This window comes from Mirounga angustirostris, unplaced genomic scaffold, assembly GCF_029215605.1.
Source record: "Mirounga angustirostris isolate CCGP_5_RB_7025 unplaced genomic scaffold, mMirAng1.0.hap1 SCAF_5, whole genome shotgun sequence".
Taxonomy (NCBI): Eukaryota; Metazoa; Chordata; class Mammalia; order Carnivora; family Phocidae; genus Mirounga; species Mirounga angustirostris.
In genome coordinates this window covers 153188292-153214644 of record NW_026991713.1, presented here as the reverse complement: position 1 = coordinate 153214644, position 26353 = coordinate 153188292, and the positions used below count along the sequence as shown (strand labels likewise).

At 51.2% G+C, this 26353-nt stretch overlaps 1 protein-coding gene across 1 annotated transcript in view; it reads right to left on the bottom strand.

Annotated features, from left to right (window-relative positions):
• Nucleotides 1–26353, bottom strand: part of XYLT1 (xylosyltransferase 1) — a 299327-nt gene that overhangs the window by 52253 nt on the left and 220721 nt on the right. The window contains exon 5 of the mRNA XM_045875055.3: nt 25921–26123. Within this exon, the coding sequence (XP_045731011.1) occupies nt 25921–26123 (203 nt within the window). The remainder of the gene's footprint in view (nt 1–25920; nt 26124–26353) is intronic.

The window sequence follows — 26353 nt, the reverse complement described above, 5'->3', positions numbered from 1 at the left end:
ACCTGAGCTGAAGGCAGACGCTTAACCGACTGAGCCACCCAGACGTCCCATACTACGTCCTTTTATGAGGAGCCCAAGAGTATAAAAAACCATGAGGGGTGGGGAAGGCCAAATGTAACCCTTTCCTATGCTTCTAAAATTAGCGTTCCCCAGCTTTGTCCACAGCAAGACAGAGAGGAGCAAGAACGAGAGTAACAAGAGCATCTAACACTCGAGGGCCTACGATGGGGGCTCCTCTCCTCAACACTCTGCATGTTAACCCACTCAGTCCTTGTGACAACCCTATGAAGCAGATGCTCTACTACTCACATTCATTTTTATTACATAAATGGGAACGTGTATGTCCGTGGCTTTTTCATGCACTGATCTATCCTGCGCGTCTGTCTAATCAGCACATACAAGTAGACTTCATCCTTCTAACGGCTATACGGAATCCTATGGAATGGACACAGACAATCCCCTAGTGATGGACATTTAGGGTGTTTGCACCCCCCCCACTTACAGATACGATGCCTATGAGCCTCGCATCCTTGCACATTTATCTTTCCATATTTGAGTAGGATAGATTTCCGTAGGATTAAACTCCCAGATGTGGAAGTGTTTATGCAAAAGGCACTTGTCAGTCTCTCTGCTTTTAGGAAGACATACCGCACAGACTGAGGCTACTCCCAGAGTCAAGGGTGGGGCTCGCAGCCCTGCCCCGGCTGGCTCCCAGGGGTGTGGGGAGGGAGAAGGAAATTGCAAAATGATGGGGGGGTGGCTGTCCTGGGGAGGCCGGTGGGCTTCTTGGGCAGGCTGGCCAGGCCTGGCAGGGCCCTTCTGGCTTCCCTACGGTAGCAACAACCAGTGGGATGCAAATGAGCCTCTGTCAAGCAGCAAGGAGTGTGTGTGTGTGTGGGGGGGGGTTTGCCCAGAACTATCCAATGCCCAGGGCAGCTGCTGCAGCTGGTGCCCATCTGTCTGTTAATAGCACGGGGATTTTCAACATGGGCACCTTGGACAACACTCTTCAGGGCCTGGTTATAGTTGTGAGATGAGCAGGCATTGGGTCTCATTCTGTTCTGTTCCTCCAGGACCTAATATGTGGTGGGTGTTCAGCAAAGACTCACAGCATGCTTAACAAATATCCAAGCAGATCACTGGTGTGCAGGGCGTGTGGGTGCAGGGCCCAGGACAGTGCCTGCCCTGTGGGAGGGGCTCCATCATTCCCTTGTCTATCTGTGCTTTGCCCTCCTCCTTTCCTCTCTACCAGAAATGCTCCTCCCTGTATCTTTGAACTGGGGGGGATGTGGGGCCATGAAGCCCAGGGCAGGAGAAAACAGTAACAATCACAGGAACCTTGCCAGAGTTGCCTACAAAGGGTTAAGTGCCCCTCCCTCTTTCATCCAACAACTACCCCATCAAGTTGATGCATGAATAAAGTGGGACACAAAGAGATTTAAGGGCTTGGCAACGTCTTGTCGGGGAGGTGGAGTGTGGACTCAGACCTGGGCACTCCAGGCCCACAGCCCGGGCTCTGCAATCCTGCTCTCCTCATGGCCCATCAGCCATGTCTCGTTCTTTAGAACGAGAGCCACAAAACAAGCGCCGGAAATGACAGCCACTTTCTGAGGCCTCCTACTTCCTTTCGAGGGGACAGTCCTTGAACACAGGCTGCACATCAGGAGGTGACACAGACAAAGCCTCCTGTCCTGGGTCTAGGGACTGTCTGCTCTGCTCGTCTAAAATCTGAGCCCTGGCCACTGGATTTCCTCTTGCCCCATTCCAGCTCACAAATGGATTCACACCCATTTTTCCATATGGCTTATTTCTTTTTGGGTGTGTGTGTTGGGGGGCAGTGGGGGGAGACTCTGCCATTGCTCCGTTGGCCACCCTCCAAGCAGGTTATGCTTGGACCTTATGGAAGTCTTCTTGTCTGCTAGCACATCTCTCTGGAAGGCCAGAATTCCAGAACAAGAAAGGTCAAGTTCACGGTTCTCTGAAGAAGAGTCAAGAGCAAAAAAAGCTTTGGAGACAAGAGAAGGGGAGTCCCTGATTTGAATACAGCCAAACCTTACAGCGAGACCAGTTTTCTTGAGATACGGGAGAAAATGTATGGAAAAAGCTAGATACTGTAGTTCTCCCTGGACCCCATGGACAAAATTACAGCCACAGTTGGGCACCCAAGGAGAAGTGATCTGGATAAAATTCTGCCCCAGCTTTCGGATTCCACTCTAAACCATCCTCTGGAAAGCAGTCACAGGATCTTTCTAGAACATAAGTCTGATCATATTTCCTCTCTGTTTAATACCCTTCAGTGGCTCTTCATCGCATGCAGGACAACGTCCTAACTCCTTAGCAAGGTGTACAAAGTGGTTTGAGAGCTGGCTTGCCTGCCCAGTCTTTGAGGTTATTTGAAGTTTTCTAAATGTTCTGTGCTTCCTCATAACTGTGACCTGGAAAACTCTAAAACTTTGCTCTCCCGGAAGCATGGTTTCTTACCTCTCTGATAGGGCAGGTGCCAGCTACCTGAAACAGCAGTGGATAAGGCAGTTATGATCCCTGTCCCCTAGAAGCACACGAAATGGCGGGGAAGGCAGACAAATAGGTAGATTCTTGGGATATGCGGTGACGTGCCAGGTGAGATAGAGTACAGAGCCTCCTGGAGACACCGGGGGGCAGCTCTTCTCCTCCACACAGGCAGGCAGGCAGGCAGGCAAAACTAGACAACCACCTGGCTAATAAAACTCAATCACTTTTGATTGGATTTATCTTTTTGTGACTGGCGAAAATGATGCAGAATTAAACCACGCTCATGGCGTTTGTGGGAACTGGCAAACCACTTCTCAAAGCCTCAACGCTTTCACAGAGCACTTGGAAGACACACATTTTTCATTTGGAACATACACAAGCCATTCTAAGAGGCAGGTTATCTGAAGCTCCATTAGCAGGAACTCTTAACATGTCAGCCCTTCCTGCAGACGGCTGTAATGGAAAGGTAACTGATAAGCATCAGCACCCGAGGCCATGCCTGATCCTGGGACACTGCTGCAATCGTGAATGGGGAGCTGCATTGCCATTCAGCCTTGTGTGAACGCGTGCGTGCGCGGGAGTCTATCTGATTGTATTTTAATTTTCTGAAATCTGGTTGTCCTCAGATGCCACTCGACATCTCAAATGAGCAGAACATTTGGCTAACCAAATTCCGCATCCCCTTACAATGACTGATTACAGTCAGTTATTTGATTTGTTTTTTTTGGGGGGGGGGCAAGAGGAGGCCCGCTGTGAATGGCAAAGATTGAATCTTAAAAGCAGAGGTGATGTAAGCGAGAAATCCGCATCTTTGCTACGATGAGAGCTGCCTTCAGAGATTTCTCCCTGATCTTTGCCACTTTCTTTCTTTTTGATGTTGAGCAAGTTCCTGGAGCTGGCTGAGCCTTTGTTTTCTAATCTGCAAAATGGGGATAAAAATGGTATCTGAGCTGTGTGTTGCGGGAATGGCACCCACAGTGCCCGGCCTATGGCTGGTGCTCAGTATACTGAAGGGCTCAGCAGGAAGTCCCCGTACCCGTTGCTTAGAAATGCCAGAGGAAAGGCATGCCCACCACCTGCCACACCTCCATCCTTTCATCCTACATGCCTGCGTGCCTAGCACTCCTCTAAGTTATGTATGTTCAAGTCCCTTGTCTGTAAGCTACCCCAGGACAGGAAACTTGTCTGAGTCATCTCTATTTCCCCAGTGTCCGACACAGGCCTGAAACATAGTTCTAGCAGCTTGGTGCCTCGTTCTCTTTCCCAGTCCCCTTGCTCATTTCTGAGTGGCTCATAGAAACTGCTGAGCCCGCGTGTGCTGCATTCCAGGAGGGCCTTTGTTCCCTATGATGGGGACTACCCTTCCTTTACCTTTGCCTATTCAGCTCCTGCTTGTCTTCATAAGAACTGGCCAAGTGTCAGTTCAGCTGAACAGGCGGGAGTATAAATGGGCACTAAACTGAACTGAACCATATTGATAAGCTCATCTTTCCCTCTGTGTGTAAGGCTGAGAAGAGATTTTTTTTTTTTCACTATTCCATACTCCCCTGGGTTTGTGCAAAGGGCGGCTTTGGACCTACAGTAATAATGTATCTATTCCAGTTTCACCAGATGGGTGTCCCTAATGCACCAACAATCAACATATCGGTATGTGGAGTGGTTAAAGTAATGAGACCTGAGACCAGAAAGTTGTAGGACGTTCTACCACTTACTAGCTGTGTGGCCTCGGACAGGTGATTGAAGCTCATTTTCCTCATCTTTAAAACTGAGGATGATAATGCCTACTTCATTGGGTTGTTGCAAGGATTAAATGAAGTGAGAGGATATTCATTGTTGCCTGCAACTGAAAAATCCAGGCTGATACGGATGCTGGATGCTGGTACTAGGAGCGGGATGATGAATGGTGGGCAGAGGAAAGCAACAGAGAGACCGGGCAACCTAGCCCACAGAATGCCAGAATAGTAGCTATTGTTCCTACTGCTGTCCTAATTATTTTTACTTCTCCCGGACTAGGTTCTATATTCTGCAGGGAGTAGGATGTTACAAAGATCTCCGTCCCCTAGAACTTCAGGGTCAGGTTGGTTCCAATTTTGGCCCCAGGGCGGGCCTGAGCTCAAAGGACAGCGGACTGTTGCCAATCACCTTGGGTAGCCTGCCAGGTTCACTAGCCTGTCTGGGCTGGAACAAGGTCAAAATGCATTGGAACGCAAAAGAGAAGCCACACACTCTGCAATGGAAAAACAAAGCCGTAGCCACCTCTGCAAACCTCAAGGGGACACGGAGTCTTGGCTCGAGAGACTAGAGGATGAGGACATACTGCATGTAGTATATATTTTTTCCCTGCAGATTCTAAGCCTGTTTATTTCAGAGGGTTGATGAGAAATTATACAAGACATCAGGCTGTTTAAACAGAGGACATAGGCTCTGAGGTAGTAATGTGTCAGTTCTTAGAGACAGAAAACTTGCGACATGTTCTAAAAGAGAATTTAGCCTATAGATCAGTGGTTCTCAAACTGTGCCTGGTGGCAGCACTAGCTTCCACTAACATAGTGGGACCTCAGGATGGCTCACTTGAGATTTCGCCAGAGAGGAGGCACCGTCACCTACTTTCCACGCTGGGTCAAGTTTCAACTGGGAGTAAAAGGTTTAGTAGCTTAACAGTAAAAGTTCAAACATGATGAAGGAAGATGACCAATTCAGATTCCAATTTTGCGGGGGTGGGGAGGGCAGAGGATAGCATACGACCACCACTCTGTAGCAGGACAGGCTGAGCTCTGTGCTCACTAGACGGCCTGACCCTGGGCAGGAACACCCTCGTGGAACAGCCCTCTTGCCTTCTGAGCAATGGGCATCATGACGGAACACATTCTGTAGAGTGGTCTTGAAGATAAAGAGAACGATGTTCAGCATGTCGGCTGAGCACTTAGCAGAGGTCTGTGCTTAAGGTTTAGGGTAGGTATGAGCCGTCTTACCGTCGGGGCTGTGAATTACATTTCCTTTCTCCTTCTCTCCCTCCCTCCCTTCCTCCATTTTCCTTCTGTACATTTTTGAGCAAATCCTAAGTGCCCAAAATTGTGTTGAGTTCAGACGTTAGACATGAATTCAGCTTTTTATTTATTTTTTAAAGATTTTATTTATTTATTTATTAGAGAGCGAGCGAGAGAGAAACAGCATGAGAGAGGAGAGGGTCAGAGGGAGAAGCAGGCTCCCCGCTGAGCCAGGAGCCCGATGTGGGACTCGATCCCAGGACCCTGGGATCATGACCTGAGCCGAGGGCAGTTGCTTAACCAACTGAGCCACCCAGGCGCCCCGAATTCAGCTTTTTAAACCCCTGGAATCACTTTGAGTTGCATGGACCTGTTTCAACGGGGTAACTTAAGCCCCGGTTTTATCTGACTATACATGAGTTCAGGCTTCCAGCTCCTTGGGTTAAGGTCATTCGTTAACAGGTATTCCTGAAGTATTTGCTCAGAGGTAATACTTTGCTCCTTCTCCCCTTGTCTTCCTATAGTCACTGATAGAGCGTTTCTTAAGAAAAAAAAAATTTAATGTCATCTGGGACTCTTCTGAACACCCGCTCACATAGATGCTGCTACGAGTTCACTGATCACTGATAAAATATGTTCCAGTGCTGGTCCTTCAGTATTTACAATATTTATTTGGATTGTAAAAGAGGATTATGTTGTAAATTATAAAACAGGATGCACGCCAGGTGGGAGCAGGTCTGTTTTGTTCACATCGCTATATCCTCATTCATTCAGCAAATATTAATGTTACCTACTACATGTCAGGTACTGTTCTAGATGCTGGAGGAACAGTGATGATTGAGAACCAAGTCCCTATGAGAATTGGTCCCTGGTGTCTCAAGGCATCCACTGTAGATCTTGGATTAGCTTCTCTCCTATGCATCACGAATGATACTAGTTATGAAGCATCCTTGCAGGAATTAAGGAAAGAGCCATTCTGATCATTTTCTGTGTTCTGAGGTTCTGATGAGGAACTCCAGTTCACAAAGGCTTGGCCAGCACAATATCTGGCATCTAACAGTTGCTTAATACCTACAGGGACAGATATGTTGAATGGAATCCCGAAGTCTGTGCCAGGTTCCCGAAATGGAATTTACAAATGCATATATGAATCCCTTTCACACTAAGGCAGATACACTGGCAGGTACTTAAGTATCAGAGCCTAGTGAGTGACAGCCAGATGTGCCATGGTTCTGCATCAGGTGACCTGGTTTTGAAGCCTGCCATGTGATCTTGCAAGTCACTTCATCCCGAGCCTCAGTGTCCTTGTCTGAGTCGGGCAGAGAATCGATGAGATCATGTGTATGAAGGCTGAGCCCAGGGCCTGGTACACATAAAGTGCTTGATTATCCCAGAGCACTTGTTACTGATTCCCTCCAAGGGATGGACAAGGAGGGCTGGCTTCCCTAGGCACCCCACACTGCAGCACAGACTCAGCAGGTGTTTCCCTGGGTGGGGGGGAAGCCAAGCCCTTGGGATGCTGACACGGCCCAAGAGCTTGAGAACAAAGCCAAGACCAACCTCTCTCTATGTTTGGTTCCCTTGCTGGCCCCCAAAGGGCTGAGGTCGGCCAAAAAAGGAAACCCTCAGAAGCCGGAATCCCTCTTTTCCTACTTTATCTTTTTATTCTTTCTTCCTTTTCTCTGTTAGACAGTTGAACCGCATACATTAAAAAGTCACCATAACGCCCAGAAGAATTGAAAAACGGGTGTTCAAACAAAATCTTCTATGTAAATATTCAGAGCAGCACTATTCACAATAGGCAAAAGGAGGAAACAATCCAAATGTCCACTGAGGGATGAACGGATAAACCAAATGTGGTATATCCATACAATGGAATATTATTCCGCCATAAAACAGAATGAGATATGGACACCTGCCACCATGTGGACGGACCTTGCAAACATTATGCTAAATGACACAAGACAGGCACAAAAGACTATGTATTACATGATTCCATTCCTATGAATATCCGGGATAGGTAGATGCATGGACAATGGTGACTGCCAGGGCCTAGGGACAGGGTGGAAATAAAGAGCAACTGCGTATTGGCCTCGGAGTTTCCTCTGGGGATGATTAAAACGTCTGGTGCTGGAGTAACAGCTGGCTGTACAACACTGTGAATGCATGAAAGATCTGTCACTCATGGTGACTTCTATCAGTTGAACCCCAGTATCTCAAAAGGAAAAAGGGGTCATCATAACACAGCTACAATACCACCTGGGCTTGGTGTATCATAAACATTTCATACACACTGTGCATTTAGCCTCCCAACTTCTCTAGAAAGGTGAGCATTAGCTCCATTTTACAATGGACAAACTGAGCTTCTGCGAGCGTGGCTAGCTTAGCCGGGAACAGGGTTGCTGCCAGCTACTGAGGACAGACCTCATGTGCTCCAGGAACCTGAGACGTTTCCCCTCGCATCTGCCTTCCCGACAACCTCATGCGGTAGGTACTACTGTAATCAGCCACTTTGCACATGAGGAAGGACTGAGAAGTTACATGGCCTGTGCCGGCTGAGACAGAGGCAGGGCCGGGCACCGGGCCACCTGACCTCAGAGCCCCAGGGCTGCAGCACAGAGGCTTAGCCATGGAAACCGAGCGAAGGTGGACAGCACAGGGTCTACCTCCGGCCCTGTTCATGGAACATGGGGGCAGCTTAGTTACCTGCCACACGACATCAAGAGATCACTTGGGGGGCGCCTGGGTGGCTCAGTCGGTTAAGCGTCTGCCTTTAGCTCGGGTCATGATCCCGGGGTCCTGGGATCGAGCCCCACATCGGGCTCCCTGCTCAGCGGGGAGCCTGCTTCTCTCTCTGCCTGCCGCTCCCCCTGCTTGTGAACTCTCTCTCTCAAATATATAAATAAAACTTAAAAAAAAAAAAAAAAAAAAGAGCTCCCTTGGGATTCGGACCCTCTCCAGGCTGTCGGGAAGCCAGCAGGCAGCCGGACAAATGTGACGTGTCAACATCCCTTGGCCTGCTGGGCACCCCCCATGCCGCGCCCCCCCCACCCCCAGGGCCCATGCTGGCACCTCCAGTTAAGGGGAGAAGCGGCGGAGCCGACTTGAGGATTTATGAGAACCCATCACGGCTCATTGTTCTTCTGAAATTGACTCTCTGGTGCTTTGGAATGTTTTCCATTTTCATGGTGGGGAAATCTGAAAATGCCTCCAGCTGAGAGAAGTAAGTCAAGACAAAACCTCACCACTGGTCTTCAGTCGAGGAACAAGCTCAGAGACGCTCTGAATACTTGTGCAAGTGGAGGACAAGGGACACAAGATCGGCGAGCCTTCCGCCACCCAGGGGTAAATGCCCGCGGGCTCGGCGGCCTGGGGGCGCTGCAGGGGACAGCCGCTGACCATTCGTTTGCTCCTTCAGTGCTCCTGGTGGGGAGGGCTTGCTGAGCCCCTGCTTTGTGCCAGGCGCTGTGCCAGGCACTAGAGACACAGCCTCGGCAAAAGAGCTGTCACTTCTGCACTTGGCAGCTGGCAACCTGGTCAACTGGCCAGGGTAGGTCAAACTACTGTCCTGATTTATTGAGCACCTGCTCTGCGTCCGGCGAGGCCCTTCAAATTCCGCAGCTTAATCCTCACCATGAAGGCTGAGGCAGGTGAGTGTGATGCTTTCCGTGTTCCAGGTGAGAAGGCCGAGGTGTGCAAAGGATGAGCCACTTGCCCAAGGTTTCAGGGCTGGTACATGGGACGGCTGGATTGGGACTCTGCTGAGTCCCCAAGCCCACACTTCTGATCTGTCTGCTACATTGCCTGATGGCCTGAGCCCCAAAACTCCTACCAAACAGAATGGAGAGGGGGTTTCTAGGTCCAGCTCCAGCTTACAACTGTAAGGCCCTTCTCACACCCTGTCCACATAAGCCTCTCTTCACTTGATGTACAGTCCATGTTCCCTCATGCCTCAGGGCCTTTGCACATGCAGCCCTCGCCACCTGGAACACTCGCGCCCCCCCACCCTCCCCCCATTGTTCATCCAGTTAATTCCTTCTCTCCTTTCCACTCTAGGCTCAGAGATACTTCTCTAGGGAAGCTTTCTCTGACTCCCTAGAAGGGAAATGGGTTGTATGCATGGTGATTTCCTGTATATATGGATGTAAACTTCCTTCCTAACGGTGTCATAAAGACCCAATGATTTAATGGTCAAATCTGATGGCAGAAATGTTAACTACCCTATTGGTAGCTGCAACCCCAGATCCTTCCAAACGTCTGGTACATTGCAGGTTTCCACAAGTGTGTATTGACTGACTGACTGTAGGAATGAATGTCAATCAATCGTGAGGTCCTAAAGCTGTTATTTCATGAGAAGGCATTTCGTGGTCATCATCTTGGTTAAAAATTTCTCTTTCGCAATTGAAACTGCAACCCATGGCAGACTTATGAGACACATTACAGAAAGGAAGCCCAAACACCTCTAGGTGCAGAACCGGATCCACAAGATCAACCGGATTTCCGGAAGGCACCATAAGTACACGTGCCCAGTCGCTCTGGGCAATCTCGGAGAATTAACGGGCACTGGGGCATTCATCAGCGACTTGCCAGGTCAGCCAAGGAAAGATAAACGAGCCTTGCGCTTTCTGGGGGCGCAAGAAGAGGGATGAGCGCTGAAATCAATGAGTCTCGGGATTCAACGTCATTAACCTTTTTGATTCAGATTGAGGAAGGTGGCATAGCGTGAATTACAGTGCTAACGGGCACAAGGTATTTCTGACGGGTTTATACCGAGAAGGCTGGATGGTAAGAAGGTACGGTCTTCTCTGGCTGACAAATACTACGGGGGGGTGGGGCGGGCTGCTGGAGAGGCCTAAAGTCATGGAGGACCCCTGTGTGAACAAACTGCCTATCCCCTCCCAGCTGGCCTGGTCAGGCGACGCTGAGGACTGAGTTCCCTTTCACACCTTGTCTTCCAGCTCAAGTTGAAGACTGGTAAGCCATGCAGGTGGAAAATAAAAAGGGGACTGCTGTTTTAGGTCAAGTTCAGCTACCCAGGGCTGGGTGGGAGTCCAGGCCAGGGTCTGGAGGAAGTTCCCAGAAGCCCTTCGCAATCTCTACCACTCTCCCTCCATCCAGGGTCATGAAGTCTGAAGCACAGAGTGGGTCGCAAGCTGGTGCCTGAGTTGGCAGGGTCACTGGAGGTGATACAGAAAGGCCACATGTGGGAAGATAGGTGGTGGGTGAGTGGGTAGATGGGGAAGGAGTTTGCAATTGTTGAAACGTGTGTTCTGGGCAGGGCCATTATCTGAATTGTGGGAGATGCGGCAGAATGGCGTAGAACACGGATCTGTGAACTGTGGTCTGCCCCCTGCTTTGGTCCATGTGGTTTCATGGGAACAGAGTCATGCCTATTGGTTTACGTGTGGTCAACGGCTGACCTGTCGCTTGGGCAGAACTATGTCATCGTGACAGAGAGTGTTCAGCCCGCAACACTGAAATATTCACTATCTGGCTCTTTATAAAAATGTTTATTGACCCCTGCCATTATGTTTCTCTCTCTTTGTGGTCATTCATACACCTTCCTCACCAGTGTTTGCCATGCCCTCCTTATAAAGTGTCTTCCTGGCCCACCCTCCTCTTTCCACGCTGTCTCTTCCCTGGGACACATTTCTACCTGACCTACTATCCACTTGCTTATCTACCGTCTCTCCCCCTTGCCGGCCTGGGGGTGCCTCAACAGCTTTATTTCCTGCTGTATCCCAGCACCCAGAAAACTGCCCGGCATACAGCAGGCACTCAATAAATATTTGTGGAATGACTGAAGAGCCGCTTACCCCATGTATATTTGCTTTAACATTTTCTTATTTAGACCAACTATGTATATATATTTTTTTCTTTTTCTTTTCTTTTTTTTTTTAATTAAGTAGGCTCCATGCCCAGCCTAGAGCCCAACATGGGGCTTGAACTCACAACTGTGAAATCAAGACCTGAGCCGAGATCAAGAAGCCGGATGCTCAACTGACGGCGCCACCCAGTTGCCCCTAGATCAACTATATTTTTAAAGAAAATTTCAGCTTCAGAAATCTGGGGTGTATTAGGTCTTCCTAAATATTAACACCGTCAGAAACATCTGCATACCACTTTAAATCATCTTGCACACTGCCAGTGGTCTGTGGATCAGACTTGGGAAGCCCTGGCTTGTGGCTGAGGACACGGGTTGAGCTCCGTCGCAATGTTGGGCAAGCCCCTGTCCCTTCTCTCTCTAAAGGGGATGCGGAAGGTCCCACCTCATCTGGCGGCCAAGAGGTTCACTGAGATCGGGGAAGCGCTTGGCCCAGTACCCTGCACACACTCAGCGCTGGATGCACAGGGTCGGGGACACTTGGCAGAGGGGCGTGTCCCCGTAGGTCAATTCATGACCACGATGGGCCTCTCGCCTCTCCCACCTGCAGCTGCCGCTCCCAGTGAACGGAGCCCAAGCCCGGCTCAGACGCCGCCCCACCACATCCCGGCAAAGCAATTTGGATTAATGGACTATTTAGCTGTAGGTGTCCAGAGAATGCATTGTTTAAAGTAAATTGTTAGAAACTTCCCCAGAGCGGCTAACTTTTAAACAAAGATTGACTCTGTAATCAAAAACTGTTGGCCTTAAACCACATTCCAGCATCCCAAAGAGCACAATTACACTGAGGAAGGGGTGGCAATGTTTGTGCCCCTGGCTGGCTTTGCCAAGTAATGTTGACTGATGAACACAATTAAATTGCACTGGGGAGAATCCTTCTCTGGAGGAACAAAGGACACGGGAGACGCGCAGCGGCTCTTGGGGGCACGATTTCCGTTCCTACATCCACAAGGGAACACAAGACTGATGTGGGATTCCACTGGGAGCCTCACCCTGGGAACACTGGCTGGCACCACCAATGACCCCCTCCTTCCCCATCCTCCACTTTCTAATGAGGTGCTGTTATGGGCAATGGACCAGGGTCAGAATCGAGGTTCCTGATGCTCCTTCTGGAATGCACGGGGCTGTTTCACTTCAGATGGACAGGAGCAAAGGATGCAGGGGGCGAGTCTAGGGACTGTGCTCTCTGCCCCGGCTTCTCTTCGTGACACTATCCCCCAGGCTGTGGACCGATTCGAATGTCCGAGTCACTTTCCGACCCCACCTGGGGGCCTCCCAACGGCCATGAGGTTGGCCAGAGGCAGACTAATTGAGCCTAGGGAGAGGGTTTGGGAGGGGAGTGAGGATGGTGAGGAGGTTTAGGGGTAGAACTATGAAGGAACATTCCAACTTGAAACCTGAGAGAGATTTTGCAGCTGTACTGACTCGAGAGAAAGCAGATTGAGAAGGACAGGGGTGTTTCAGCCCACTGAGGTCAAGGAGGCTGATAAACACTAAGGGTCTTTTCAGCCAGCCTTGCGGGAGGGAAGGGAGATGGGGGCGACGCATCCAAACATGGCTCAGCTCAAGGCGACGGCCTTTGTAACTCCCGTTCACAAGTGCATTTCTCAAAGGCATGTGTGCACGCTCTTTCTGGGTCGGCATCTCTATAGCAGGACCAGGGCACAGAGATGGAAAATCGAGGAGAGAAGAAAGAAAGGGACCACAAAAAAGGCCAGACCATGTTTTTTTGGTCTAGAATTAAGAACTGCCCAGGATGTTTCGCTTTCCTGACAATAAGAGAACAACTTCCTGAGCACCTGTAATGAATGCCCAGCTCTGGATTAGGTCCTGTGTTTCAGTAGCTCTCATCTTTACAATGACCCTCTGAGGAAATGCTGTGGGGAGGGGGTTCTGGTTGGCTTCCCAGAACGGGCCCCTGTCTGCCCATCTCCTTCCTAGGTTCACCCAAAGGGAGAACGAACTGATGGTATGATTCATCAGCGCCGGAGAGATTGCCTGGGCATGGTTACCAGGGGCTGGGTGACCATCTGGTGGAAGCCCCCCCCTTGCATTTCACTACTGTGTCTCCTGTTTCTTGCCTCAAACCTCAGCCACACCAGACTCCTTGGGGTCACGATGAGTCACATTTTGCTCTCCTGCCTCTTCCATTCAAGCAACTGGGAGGATGCAGTACGCTAAGGTCTCCCTGGCAGACCGGGCCATCTCTCTCTCTCTCTCTCCTCTGTGCCCCTCGGCAGGGCTGAGCATCCTGGTCCTGACCTGCAGATGGTGGTAGGGATGAACACGAGGCCCTGCAGAGGTGCCAGGCTGTGCTCTAACCCAGCTGCTTATCAGAGAGCTTGCAGAGCGGGACACAAGGCAGGGCTTGGATTCCCACATGGCCACCGTCCCTCACGTGGCTCCCTGACATGTAACATTAATGTCTCCCTCTTACAGGAGAGAAAACCGAGACTCGGCAAGGTTGGAGTCACCTGCCTCAAGACGATACAGCTAGTAGGGGACGGAGACAGGACTCAAATCCAGGTTGGGCTGATACCACGGGGCTGCTCACGTGCCCTTGGCGGAGTGCGTGACGGTGCAGAAAATGCCCGCGTTGGTTGGGTCTTGTCGTGGAACAAGTGTGAGCGTTTGGAGGGACGGCAGCCATTCTTTCTGAATTATGCCTGCTTGAGGCTAACATTTAAATGAGTGAGAATTCCATCGGGCACCAAAGTCCAGCAGTTTGGGGAAGAGTCTAAAGACCGAGATCAGGAGGGAAGAGGATTATAAAGGAATTGGAAAGCCGGGGCTCTCCCAGCTAATGCAGGACAGCTGGTTCCTCGGTCCACGGCTGGAGCCAACAGGACTGGTGGAGCCCCGGTCTTCTACTGGCCAGACAGGGAGAGAGCCCCTCTGCACCTGGGACTACTCTAGCCATGGTGGTCACGTGGTGGGGGCCGTGCTCTTGACCGACTGGCCTTTTCCCCTGGGAGCAACTGCCTGTGGACCACACCGGCCAACCTCGTGGAGCAGAAAGCATGCTGCGCTTGGGAGTCACTGAACCTGCGTTCAAATCCTGGCTTGGCTACTGCCAAGCTGTGTGACCTTGGGCCAGTCACTCGAACCTGCTGAGCGTCGTGCCCTTCTCTGCACCCCCCGCACCCCACCCCATACGGCAGGGACTAAAGCAGACAGTGATGGGGTTCTCGGCAGCTGCTGCTTGCGGATGACCCTGGATTCGGGCTCTGGTGTGCATGCTGCTCTCTTGGGTCCTGGACATTTCTGCCTCCTCTACTCTCTTCCAGATGGAGAGAACATGGATTTAGACGGGGGGACGAGGAGGAGAGCTTCATTCCCGTGCTGCCCAGTGGGCGCACTAGGACCTGCCGGTGGAGAACTCAGGTCTCTTTTTCCCCTCTGCTGATCAAAGAAGCATGGGCTCAAACCCTGGCTCTGATCCCCACCAGCTGTGAGACATGGGACAAATTCCTCAACTACCCTCGGCCTCAGTTTCTTCACCTGTAAGATGGGATGCAGCCACAGTGTCTGCCTTCTGGGGTTGGCGTGACTTCAGATAACACGCTGGCCAGGGATCCCCTGGATAGCACGTGCCACAAAATGCTAGCTGGCACGATTAGCTACCGGAGTCTGGCAGATCCTGAAGGGTTCTCCCAGACATTTACTCGGAGCATCCACTCCTGACTGCTTTTAATGCTGGGCAATGATTCCAAGTGGCAGCAAGAGGGAGGGAGGAGATACTGTAATAAAATCCACAAGTTGCCATCTACCTCCCCAATGACTGGGTCTTAACCCCATCCCTTGGGCCTGTCTCATCCAAACCTCTGCAATCAACAATAAAAAGGGAGTGGAAACATCCCTCCCTTATTCCACTCGACCTCTGAAGACATGCTGTCCCTCCAGGTTGCCCTTGAGACTCATCTTCCCCTGCAGTTAGATGGGGTAGGCGGGGGTGGCTAACAAAGAATAAGAGACTCCACAGTGCAGGTCACCCATGCTGTGGACCACCTGGGCTCATAGCCAAATCCCCCGGATGCACTTGGATGCACCTGGAGCACCCCAGAATGCACACCAGCCCTGCTGTTGGGCACTGGTGGGCAAGCCACATAAATGAAGGCTTTGCTTTCCCGACAAGCAAACATGCTCAGTGCACTGGGCGGGAGGATGCCCAGGGTGGGACACGTCCCATCCCCAGAGACACATGCAGAGCTGCTGCCAAAGGGAAGGAGAACTCTGAGCTTTCGGGAGGGAAACGTTAGTAAGAAGATACATGGCAAAATTCAAAAATGCACAGTCAGACTGGGATCTGGCGAGACCATCGGACTGGCAGAGGATGGAGGCCACATTTGTTTTGGCCTGGTAGCACCACTCTCTCCCATTTTGTTAAGGACACTACGGCTCTCTCTAGTGGAAGTATTTCTGCCCGTGACACAAATGTAAGGCCCATGGAGGCAGGGGTTTTGGTTGCTTTGGCTCACTATTGCACGTTGAGCATCTGGGACTAGGCTGCTTGATGTGCTATTTGTTTACATTTAAATTAAAACCAAACCACGTTTAAAATTTGGTTCCTCTGCCCCACAGGGAGCATCTCAAGCTCTCTCTCTCTCTTTTTTTTTTTTTTAAGTTTCATTTCAAGCCCCTACTAACTAGCCCCATGTGGCTAGTGGCTACTGCAGGGGAGGGCCCAGCCACAGAACATTCCCATCACCAGACAAAGCTCCATGGCACGGTGCAGCCTGTCACTGCCTGGCATCTAGAAGGATCTTAGCACGTGTTGAATCAATGAGTGAACAACCAAAGTCCTCTACTGTCTGTGGGCCAAAGAATGTAGGACTCAAGATAAAACCAACTCTTTTCCCCAGGACTCTGAATTTTTTTTTTTTTTTTTTTAGTAATGAAAGAATGGGAAACGAACAAAACAGCAATATGGCTGGAATGTATTTGAGCCAAACAGTGGCCTCCCTTGGGTGAAACAGCCACACCATTCTTGCCTCTTCCCTACCACTTTCCTATCCTTCCAAGAACGTCCTTCTGTATCTGTAGCAGCGAAGACCGTGTTCTAAACCGATATGACCACTCTTGGCTTCCTAAAGAGCCTCAGTGCTTTTCCACCAAGTCCCAGGAGAACTGCAAGCACTTGGGCCTCACTCCGTTCATCCGGCGGATGCTCTGGGTCAGTCCTGGCCCCCCATAGAGCCAGAAGGGCTGTCCGACCTCAGATATAGCTCAGGAGACCCAGAACCGCTCGCAAGAGAGAAGCCGACAGCGTTTCTGCAAACACAGGCATGTGGGACGCCTGGGTGGCTCAGTCGGTTAAGCGTCTGCCTTCGGCTCAGGTCATGATCCCAGGGTCCTGGGATCGAGTCCCACATCGGGCTCCCTGCTCCGCGGGGAGCCTGCTTCTCCCTCTGCCTCTGTCTCTCTGTCTCTCATGAATAAATAAATAAAATCTTAAAAAAAAAAAAAAAGACAGGCATGTGCTCTGTCAGGCTGAAAAATAACAGGGCTGAGGAAATGATTATTTTGCTACTAGATGCAAACAAAACTGTTACCAGCATAATTACTGGCATGTTTTCCAGTTTCTTTGTGAACAACAGCCTGAGAAGGTGCACCCTTTCTGACTCACACGGTATCTGGGCAGAGCTTTCCTTGGACGGTGTCCCACCAGGGTTTGAGGGTCTTAGAGGACATGCATCTCTGAACATCCAAAGAAGAGAAGTGGCTGGATGCTGAGAAAGTGGCCACCAAGAAAGACAGACACACCCAAAGCCCTGGGTGTTTGCCCTCCCCGCCCCCCCAGCCCCGATAGGACTTCCTGCCAAGTACTGAGGCTAACGTATTTTCCAGCAAAGCATTTACCTTCCTATTTATTACTGTAATTAAGCGACTACATCTGTGTTTCTCCTAGATCAGGGGTTTGGAACTCTTGCTGTGTATGCCCACCACCTGGTGAGCTTGAAAAAATATAGATTCTTGCTTCCCACATGGAGTTTACATTCAACTGGTCTGGGTGGGGTCATGATATTTTAATATACATATATATTATATATATATTTTAAAGTAGGCTCCACACCCAGCATGGAGCTCAACACCAGGCTTGAACTCATGACCCCGAGATCAAGACCTGAGCTGAGATCAAGAATCAGACGCTTAACCGACTGAACCCCCAGGCGCCCCTAAAGAACCCGACTTTTTAAAGGTATTTTGAGAAAACGTCCAAGAACCACGTGGACCCCTGACTACCCCGTCAAGAACGGTCCTGGCTGTGGCAGGGACCCTGTCTGTCTTGCTGCCTGCCAAACCCATGGGGCCGGTGTGTGGTAGGTGCTCAGGAAATAACTGCTGAACAAAGGACTGGAGAATACCAGTTCCATCCCAACACGGAGGGCAAGAGGACAGTCTGTGCAAGGACTGCCTTCCGAGTGGGCTCTAGATGCTGCCGGAGCCCGAGGATGGCCCCACCCCCTCCCACAGGGCAGATGCATCCTGCGCTCGGCCCGGCAAGGGGCCATGGGAGGCTGTCCTGGGCTGAAGGGCATCCACCTCCCCCAAATTCCCATCCAAAATAAGGTCATCAGAAGGTGACCTTATTTGGAAAGAGGGGCTTTGTAGAGGCAATTAGTTAAGAGGAGGTCATACTGGATTCAGGTGGGCCCTAAACCCAGTGACCGGTATGCCCATAAACAGGGGCATGTGGAGAGAGAGAGAGAGATAGGATGGACAACCCAATGAGGATGGATGCAGAGAATGGTGTGAGCATGTGCAAGGCAAGGAGCGCTACGGGTGGCTGCATCTCAGAAGCGAGAAGACGCGAGGGAGGACTCTCCCCTGGAGCCTGCAGAGGGAGCACGGCCCCGCTGACGCCGATTTCAGACTTCCTGCCTCCAGAACTGTAAGGTCATGGAGGTGGTTGCAAGCCACCCCGTCGGTGGGAATTTCTCTCGAAGCCGACAGGTAACTAGGACAGAGCTAACTGTATGGACAGAAGAGGCAGGTGGGCAGGGGAAGGAAGACGGGCCCAGGCCTGGCAAGTCTCCTCGTGGGCTTCTCCAAACTCTGCTTCCTTCCCTCCTGGCCTCCGTGGCTCTGCTCTACCTTACTGCCCTTCTCTCTCGTTCCTGGACCACACTGGCTCTTCCCTGCCCCAGGGACCTTGCATATGCTGTTCCCTTTGCCTGATAACCTCCACTCCTGTTTTTTTTCATAGTGGCCCCCCTTTCAGGATGTGGCTTAAACACACTCTTTAGAGGCATGTGATCTACCCTGACCGCTCAAGTAGGACCCCTTCTTACTCTCCATCATGATGCCCGGTCATTATTGAATTTATAGGATCTCCATTTCTCCCATAGATTGTAAACTCAGGGAACGAGCAAGACCTTTCCATTGCTCCATCTCCCAGCACAGTGCCTGGTGCTCAGCCTGGGCTCAGCAAGGTCGGGATATGTGAGCTGCACGCTTGCTTGAGTGCTTCCAGAAGGGGGTGGGGGCTGCTGCTTTGCCAGATGGCCATGAAGCTCCAGCCCATTTTCAGGGTCTGGCTCAGCCTCCGTCCTCCTGGGGGACTCTGATGACCCAGGAGCAATGAGGGTGTGACTTGGGCTGAGACGGAGGGGGATCACAGGTGGGAATGTCCATGAGAAAGATGGTGGGGGTAGAATTACACAGACCCGGATGGAGAGGTGAGGGAGAGCATATGGGTTTCCAGCCTCTGGTGAACAGGTGAGCAGGTGGTGCTACTGAACAGAGTGGGAAATGAGATGGGGGACTGATATGGGTCAGGTGGAAGTTCTAGAAGAATCACTGGAAAGCCGCGATCCTGTGGGGCGACAATTCCCTGCGGCCAACCTCCCGGTTCTGTTGAGAGCTAAACCAGCTCTTCAAAGCTTCCAAGGGTCACAGGGCCCTCTGCTTCAGGAGTTTATGCTCCTTAAAAAGAACAAGAAACACCTCACACCTACTAGTATGGCTACTATCAAAAACCCAGAAAAACGACATGTTGGCGAGGGTATAGAGAAACTGGAACCCTTGGGCGTTGCTGGTGAGAACCTTTGTGCAGTTGCTGTGGAAAATGGTATGGGAAGTCTTCAAAAAATAAAAACAAAAACAGAACTACCACATGATCTAGTAATCCTACTTCTGGGCGTTTCCCCCAAAAAACTGAAAGCGGGGTGGTGAAGAGAGATTTTTACACCCATGTTCATGGCAGCATTACTGACGGCAGAAAAGAGGTGGAAACCCAAGTGTCCGTCGGTGACGGACGAGTGGATAAGCAAAATGTAGTACAAATACGCACACAGCGGAGTATTAGTCGGCCATAAAAAGGAAGGGAATTCGGACACCTGCTACAGTGCGGGTGAACCTTGAGAACATCATGCTGTGTCAGATAAGCCACTCACAGAAAGCCAAGTACTGTATGATCCCATTTCTAGGTAGTCCAATTCACGGAAACAGAAAACAGAGTGCCGGCTGCCGGGGGCCGGGGAGGGGAGAATGTGGACTTGTCATTTAATGGGTACAGAGTCAGTTTGGCAAGATGAAAAGCGTCCTGCAGACTGGCTGCACAGCAGTGCCAAGGAATGCACTCAACACCCCCAAACCGGACACTTAAAAAAAGGCTAAGACGGTAAATTTTATGTGATGTGTACTTTACCGTAAGTAAAATTAAAAGAACAAAGAGGGGTCATAACCATAGGTCCTCCCCCTGTAGGCCATTCCGGCTTCTCTGCACCAGCCCCTGCTCTGGGAGTGCCCCCGGTGGCGGGGGGCTTCATGCAGGGTGGGGTCCTGGTCCCCCAACAGAAGGTGGCTGCCTGGCTCCATATGACGAAAGGCTACATGGCTGCTTGCATTCAGGAAGCCCGGGATGACTTCCAGGACTCCTGCCTCCGAGGAGGACTGGAGACTGGAGACCACCCGGGCTTTCTAGGCATGCTTCTGGGGTCAGCAGAAGCAACCACCTCCTTCCCTGCCTGCCTCCTCACTCCCACCTGTGTCCCCCTCCCAACTGTCCTCCACGATGGCCTAAGTGATCTCTCTATATTGTAGGTATGATTTCTCCTCGTTAAAACCACACAGCTCACGGCTAAGGATTCAACCACCCATCAGGTGATCCAAAGTCCCTGCAGGGACTGGCCTTGACCTACCTCACTGGTAGAAAGGCCATCCCTTGCTCTTTGTGTTTCAGCCACATTAGCTTTGAACATGCCACGGTCCTTCCTACCACCGGGCCTTTGCTCATGCCATCCCCTCTTCCAGAATGCTCTCCTGGGACCCCTCATGATTCAGCCGGGGAACTATCACCCATCACACACATCTCAGTTCACATGCTGCCTCTTCAGGAGACTGTCCCAGGCTCCCAGGCCCCCAGCCCAGGTGAGCTTCACTTGCTGGGTGCTTCTAGATCCCCCCTTCCTTCCCTTCAGAACGCCTGCTGTTCTTTGTAATGATGTGTTCAACCGTGTCATCATTCTGCTTAATGTCCGTCTCCCCTCTATTAGTAACAATGGCTGTCATACAGACAGTGCTGTGTGCTGAGCACTTTACGTACAGTAACTCATTTAACGCTCTCAGCAACCGTATGGGGTGGTGCTGTTATTATGCCCATTTTACAGATGAGGTGATTGAGGCACAGAGACATTAAGTGATTTTCTCAAGTCCAAATTCATACAGCTAGTAAACAGAAGAGCTGGGATTTGAGCCCAGGTGGTCTAGCTTGAGTCTGCGCCCTTGACCACTCTCATGAGGGCAGGATCTACCTATGCTTCTCCTGCTGCCTAGCACAGTGTCTGGGGCATGGTAGATGCTCAATACATATTCATTGAGGCACTGATGAAGATCCCAGATTTAGCTGGAAAAACGTTTCCCCTGCTACGCACACGAACCTGCACACCAGACAGGATGTGAGCCCCAAGGGGCCGGGGATATGCTCAGCTCTCCTTCCGTGTGCATCTGACTTGACCCAGGACACCTGGCCTAGTGAAGGATGGCCAGTGAGGGGCCTGTTACTATGAGCTCAAACCAAGCAGTATGTGAAATGCTTTGGTTTGTTCACTTCTTGCGTCCCATCTAAGTAAAGTCGGCCAGCGAGCTTCCTGACTTAGTAAGTAGAATACACTCAACAGAACCATCATGTCCTTTGATGAGTCAAGACCGAGCAGGGTCTCAGTGTTTGAAAACATCTATTTTCATCCAGCCGGAGCCTACATGGGCCAGCGTGTCATGTCACAGCAGAGAAGGAAGGATTCTTTAAACACAGAGCTTGTATATTCCAAATACAGGACCATGCTTCTCGTTCACAAACAAGTTGGTTCTATCCTGTTTTTCTTGAGACGTTCGGTCTTCATTGTCTCACTTTGTTTTTCCCACTTTTAAGAGAGATGTGAGTTCAGGTAATATTTTGCTAGTCTTTTCATGAGTAAAGGGAGAAAAGAAAGCAACTCGATCGAAGCCCACATGATTCCACCAATAGAATAACAACAGCCTGTATTTACCCGGCACTTTCTATGTGTCAGGCATTATGTTAAAGCCCTTGATATACAATATCTCGTTGACGCTTCCTAGTAAATAGGTACTGAACATTGTGTCGCTTTCTCAGGTGGACAAACTGAGATGCAGAAAGCCGTGTACCTGTTCTCACGGCCAGGGTGATGGCTCAGAATCTGCCACCAAGCTCTCTGCGTCCAGAGCCTACACAAGGCTGGGGGCCAGTAAAGATCAGTGAGTCCTGAGGAGCCTCCCCCCAGTGAGAGTTGGGCGGGGGGCACAGAGAGGTGATTTCAAATCATACAACAGCTCAGAGCAGCCCTGTTGGGTGGGCTCCGCCCTCGGAAGTCCCCTCCATTTTCAGAGCCTCCCGGAAACTTCTGACTTGGGCACTCCTGCCCCTTTGGGGAGGCTCCTAGGTTTGCTCATCCTTCCTGGGATGGGAGAAGTAGTGGTTCTGGAGCTCCAGATGGAGTGGCAGATGGGAAGTGAAAGCCTATCAGAGTTGCCCAGGATAAAACCATTCATCTGCAGAATTCGTATGTTTTTGCGTGGGGCAACTTCCCAGAAACAAAAGCAAGAGGAACCAGCAGTGCTTGATGCATAAAGTGCCTCTGGCCACGAGGCTGGCAAAGTGAAATGGGCAGAAGAACCGGGAGGGCCATGGAAATGACAGCAGTGGGGGCAGAGGGAGGGAAAGACAGAATGAGGCACACCGAGACCTGGAGCATTAAAGCTAAAAAAGCTAAAAATTCCAGGACTCTCTTCTCTGAAACCCAAAATAGGTTTGGCACGTGGTCCAGGAAAGGGTTCCTGGGCCCCTCGGACAGAGAGGAGCTTCAGCCTTGGATGCAGCTCAGGAACGAACAGTTGACATTTATTTGGGTAAGTAAGCACTTCGTAGGTGCCCAACGCTCTGCTAGGTTCTATGATCATAGCCCAGTTTCACAAAGACTGAATTTCCTTGCAGATGGCCATATGGCTAGTGAAGTGGCAGAACTCAGACTCGAACCCTAAGCCATCTGCTGGGCCTCTCATCACCCACCCCTCCTGGATGCCAAAGTGCTAAAGATCCCCATATCCTGGCCCAGCTGAGCTGGTTGAGTCCATGGTCGTGGCAAATCAACACAGGGCCCCTAGGGGGCAGCCTTGAGGCCTGGTGGGGGTCTCCTGGGGAGGGCCATGGGCACAGGAATGCCCACCTGACCTCAAGAGGTCTCTGGCCAAGTGCCACCCTTTGATCTGAGCTGAGCTGATCTCTGGGGTCTCCACTGGAGGTCTAGAGGAGGAATGAGCAGACTCGGGGCCACAGGTGACCTTCCTACCTCCAAGGACCTTCCCTCATGACATTCCCTATTGCCAAGTGGTCCCACTTGTAGCCGTCTTGCCACTCTAGGCCTGGCTGACTTCCCCAAGGAAGGAACGAGCAGAAAGCAGAACACCAGCCTCAGAACAGCACAGAACTGATTCTCATGCTCACCCTGCCATGTATTTCTTACATGACGTTGGGTCCCAGGTTGCCCTTCTGGAGAACAGGTTTGCTTTGAGGGTTGAAGGAAGCGTCTACCTCATTAGCTGTTATGCTCAGCATCTGGGGATGTTTTTGAACTCAGTCAAGAAAGAGGGAGAACGTCTTAACTCATCCCTGCCTGTGCTTCTCTCTACTCGCCTCTCCTCCTTGCCTCCCTCCATTTTTAAAATTTCTCAAATGCAGCAAGGTCATCTCTGACCCATGTCTTGTCCTGACTGTTCTCTCTCTCAGGAAGTGTTCTCAACTGGGAGCGATTTTGCCCCTTGGGGACACTGGGCAACGTCTGGGGATACCTGTGGTTGTCCCAAGTGGGGGGCCAGCATGACCAAATCTAGTGGACTGAGGCCAGGGGCTACAGCTAAATGTCCTGCGATGCACAGGACGGTCCCCACAGCAAAGACTCATCCAGCACAGTATGTCCAGAATGTCCAGGTGGGGAAATCCTAGTCGCAAACGAGCGCTTTCTCATTTGCCCAACAATCTGTTCCTAGCCTTCAGTTCTCAGGTCCAAACTTGGCACATTCGGAGGCCTTTCTGACCGCCTGACCCTGTCCCCCAGTCCCCCCATCCCCTCACTTTCTAGTTCTTTCACGCCTTGCATGGTGCCTTTAAATCCATTTTCCCAACTAGGGGACATGCTCTATCAGGTAAGGCTTAGGGCACATTTGCTCACTAAATGCCCAGATAGGGCCTAGCATAAGAGTTGCTTGCCACATGTTTGTGGAATGGGTACCTGAACAAGTGAATAAATAAGTAAAAATACGCCAGCCATGTCATAATCTGCTTACCCTTGCTCTCGTATGAACAAAAGAAAAACAGGTATCTTTCTAACCACCATCATCTTTCTCAGGTTCAAGGGTGCCAGGTGGACCCTGCCTAAGCTGACCAAAGACTGTGCCTTCTCCAGGTCCCCTCCAGGGCCCAGGGGCTTCCCAGCAGACAATGTGATGCCACCAAGCCAAGGACGGAAGGAGGGCACCAGGAATCGCACTGTGAAGGAGACAGAGCATTTCTAGCTTTAAACAGAGAACGTCTCTCTCTACCTGGATCTTATTTGGTTCCTGATTCAACACCCAAACTCCTGGGGACGTGTGGCCTCAATATTTGAGGACATGGAGAATGACAGTATTTTAGATGTGACAGTCATGCAGATGTTAGCTTACAAGGGATGCATACTGCAATTCTTACAGACACAACGACATGATGTCTGGGAAGCGCTTCAGTAGGGAAGAAGGGGAGAGTGTAGATACATCAGCACTAGCCACGACCTGATTCGAGCTGAAACCAGGTGATGTGCACGTGGGGCTTCACTATATTGTGGTCAGCACCCAGGTGCCTGCTTGAAGACCGCCGTGATTGAAAAACACACATATATTTTTAAAGACACCTTCATCTGGCTCCTGTGGGAGTGCTGTCCCCACCCCATGCCCCCGGGGCCATCAGAGGAAGGAAGGCCCCGCCCTTCGCTCCCCATCCTCTTCTCCTTTTTAGCCCCACCAGTAAATCAGGATGGAAGACACAGTCAAGCAAAGAACGGCCTTCTGGCAGCAAATAAAGTTCATTTTCTTGCCTTTTTTTTTTTTTTAACCTCACAAGATCTTTAGAGGGGTTTCCCTTGCTTATGGCCTAGCATTAGCGAGCACAAGCTCGCTGGATCAGTGTTTGTGCAAAGGGACGGACCTTCCTGGTGGCATCTGAGTTTCTCGGGGTCTCGGGGCTGATGACCACTGGACCAGCTCCACACAGCTGCAGCCGAGGGCCCGCAGGTGCGCCCTGCCCTGGGCAGGGGTTGGAGAGTAGCTCCCAACATTATAGTTTCAGGTGAAACCTCCCAATTTAAAAATGTGTGCAAGCCGTTCATCTGTGACAAGTTGATAGCCGCCACCCCCCCCCCACACAGGGCCTCAAACAGCCCAAACATGCGTGTCCGTGACTCTGCCATGGCCATCATAATGGCCCTCCCTGCCTCCCCTCTGCTCCCCTTTCTGACACCAGAGTCAGACCTAGTCCTGCCTCGAATCAAACATGCCAGGGGCTCCCACATTCTAGAAGCAATATGATCTCACCCCAGGGTTCTCTCTGACCTCCTACTACTCCACCCCTCACCTCCTCTGTTCTAGCCACCCTGAGCCCCCTCATCCCCCCAGCACAGCAGGTACATGCCCACCTCAGGACCCCGCAGGGGCTGTTCCCTCGGCCTAGACCACTCACTTTCCCGGTCCCAGGGACTCACTCCTCCTCCTGTTCTTCTTGGGAAGGACTTCCCCAGCCGTTCTTGCTAAAATTACGATTCTCCCTGCTGCTTCGTTCTGCTTTATTTTTGTCCCCCCACACCCCACTTGAACGGAAGCTCCAGGTGGGTAGTGGTCTTGCCGGTTCTTCGGGTACCCGTGGACGCAGCTGGGAAAACCGTGTGCTCGGGTCCCATGTGGATCCCAGGCTCCGTGGCACCTCACTGAGGCACAGTGCCTTTTCAGACCACTTCACAGAAAGGACTAAGGAAAGCAGGAGGAAGGCTGCCTTACCTGATGGGGTAGTCAGCGGCGCTGAGGTTGATGAAGAAGTCCCAGGGCCAGTCAGTCATCTCCAGGAGGTCCCGCATGCTCTGCAGGTACGTGGACAGGAGGCTGGCTCCCCCCCAGATGGTGGCCATCCTCCAGGGGGTGACGCGAACGTTGCCATACTGTCTGGCGAACTGTAGCACTTGCCGATGCAGGTAATTAGAGCGCTTACCCCCGGGGAGAGAAGGAGTGACATTCAGCAGCAGAACACAGGCGGACGTGCCCCTCACCCCCTATCCCTTCCCGTCTAGGTGACACGGCTTCTGAACAGAGCGGACTTCGCCAAGCCACTGGCTCAGGCCTGGGGTGTCCTTCTACATTGTTCTCCAAAACCTTACTATTTTTGAAAATTTACTTTAGCTATTTGAAATGCAGACTCCCAGGCCCCACCTCTGAG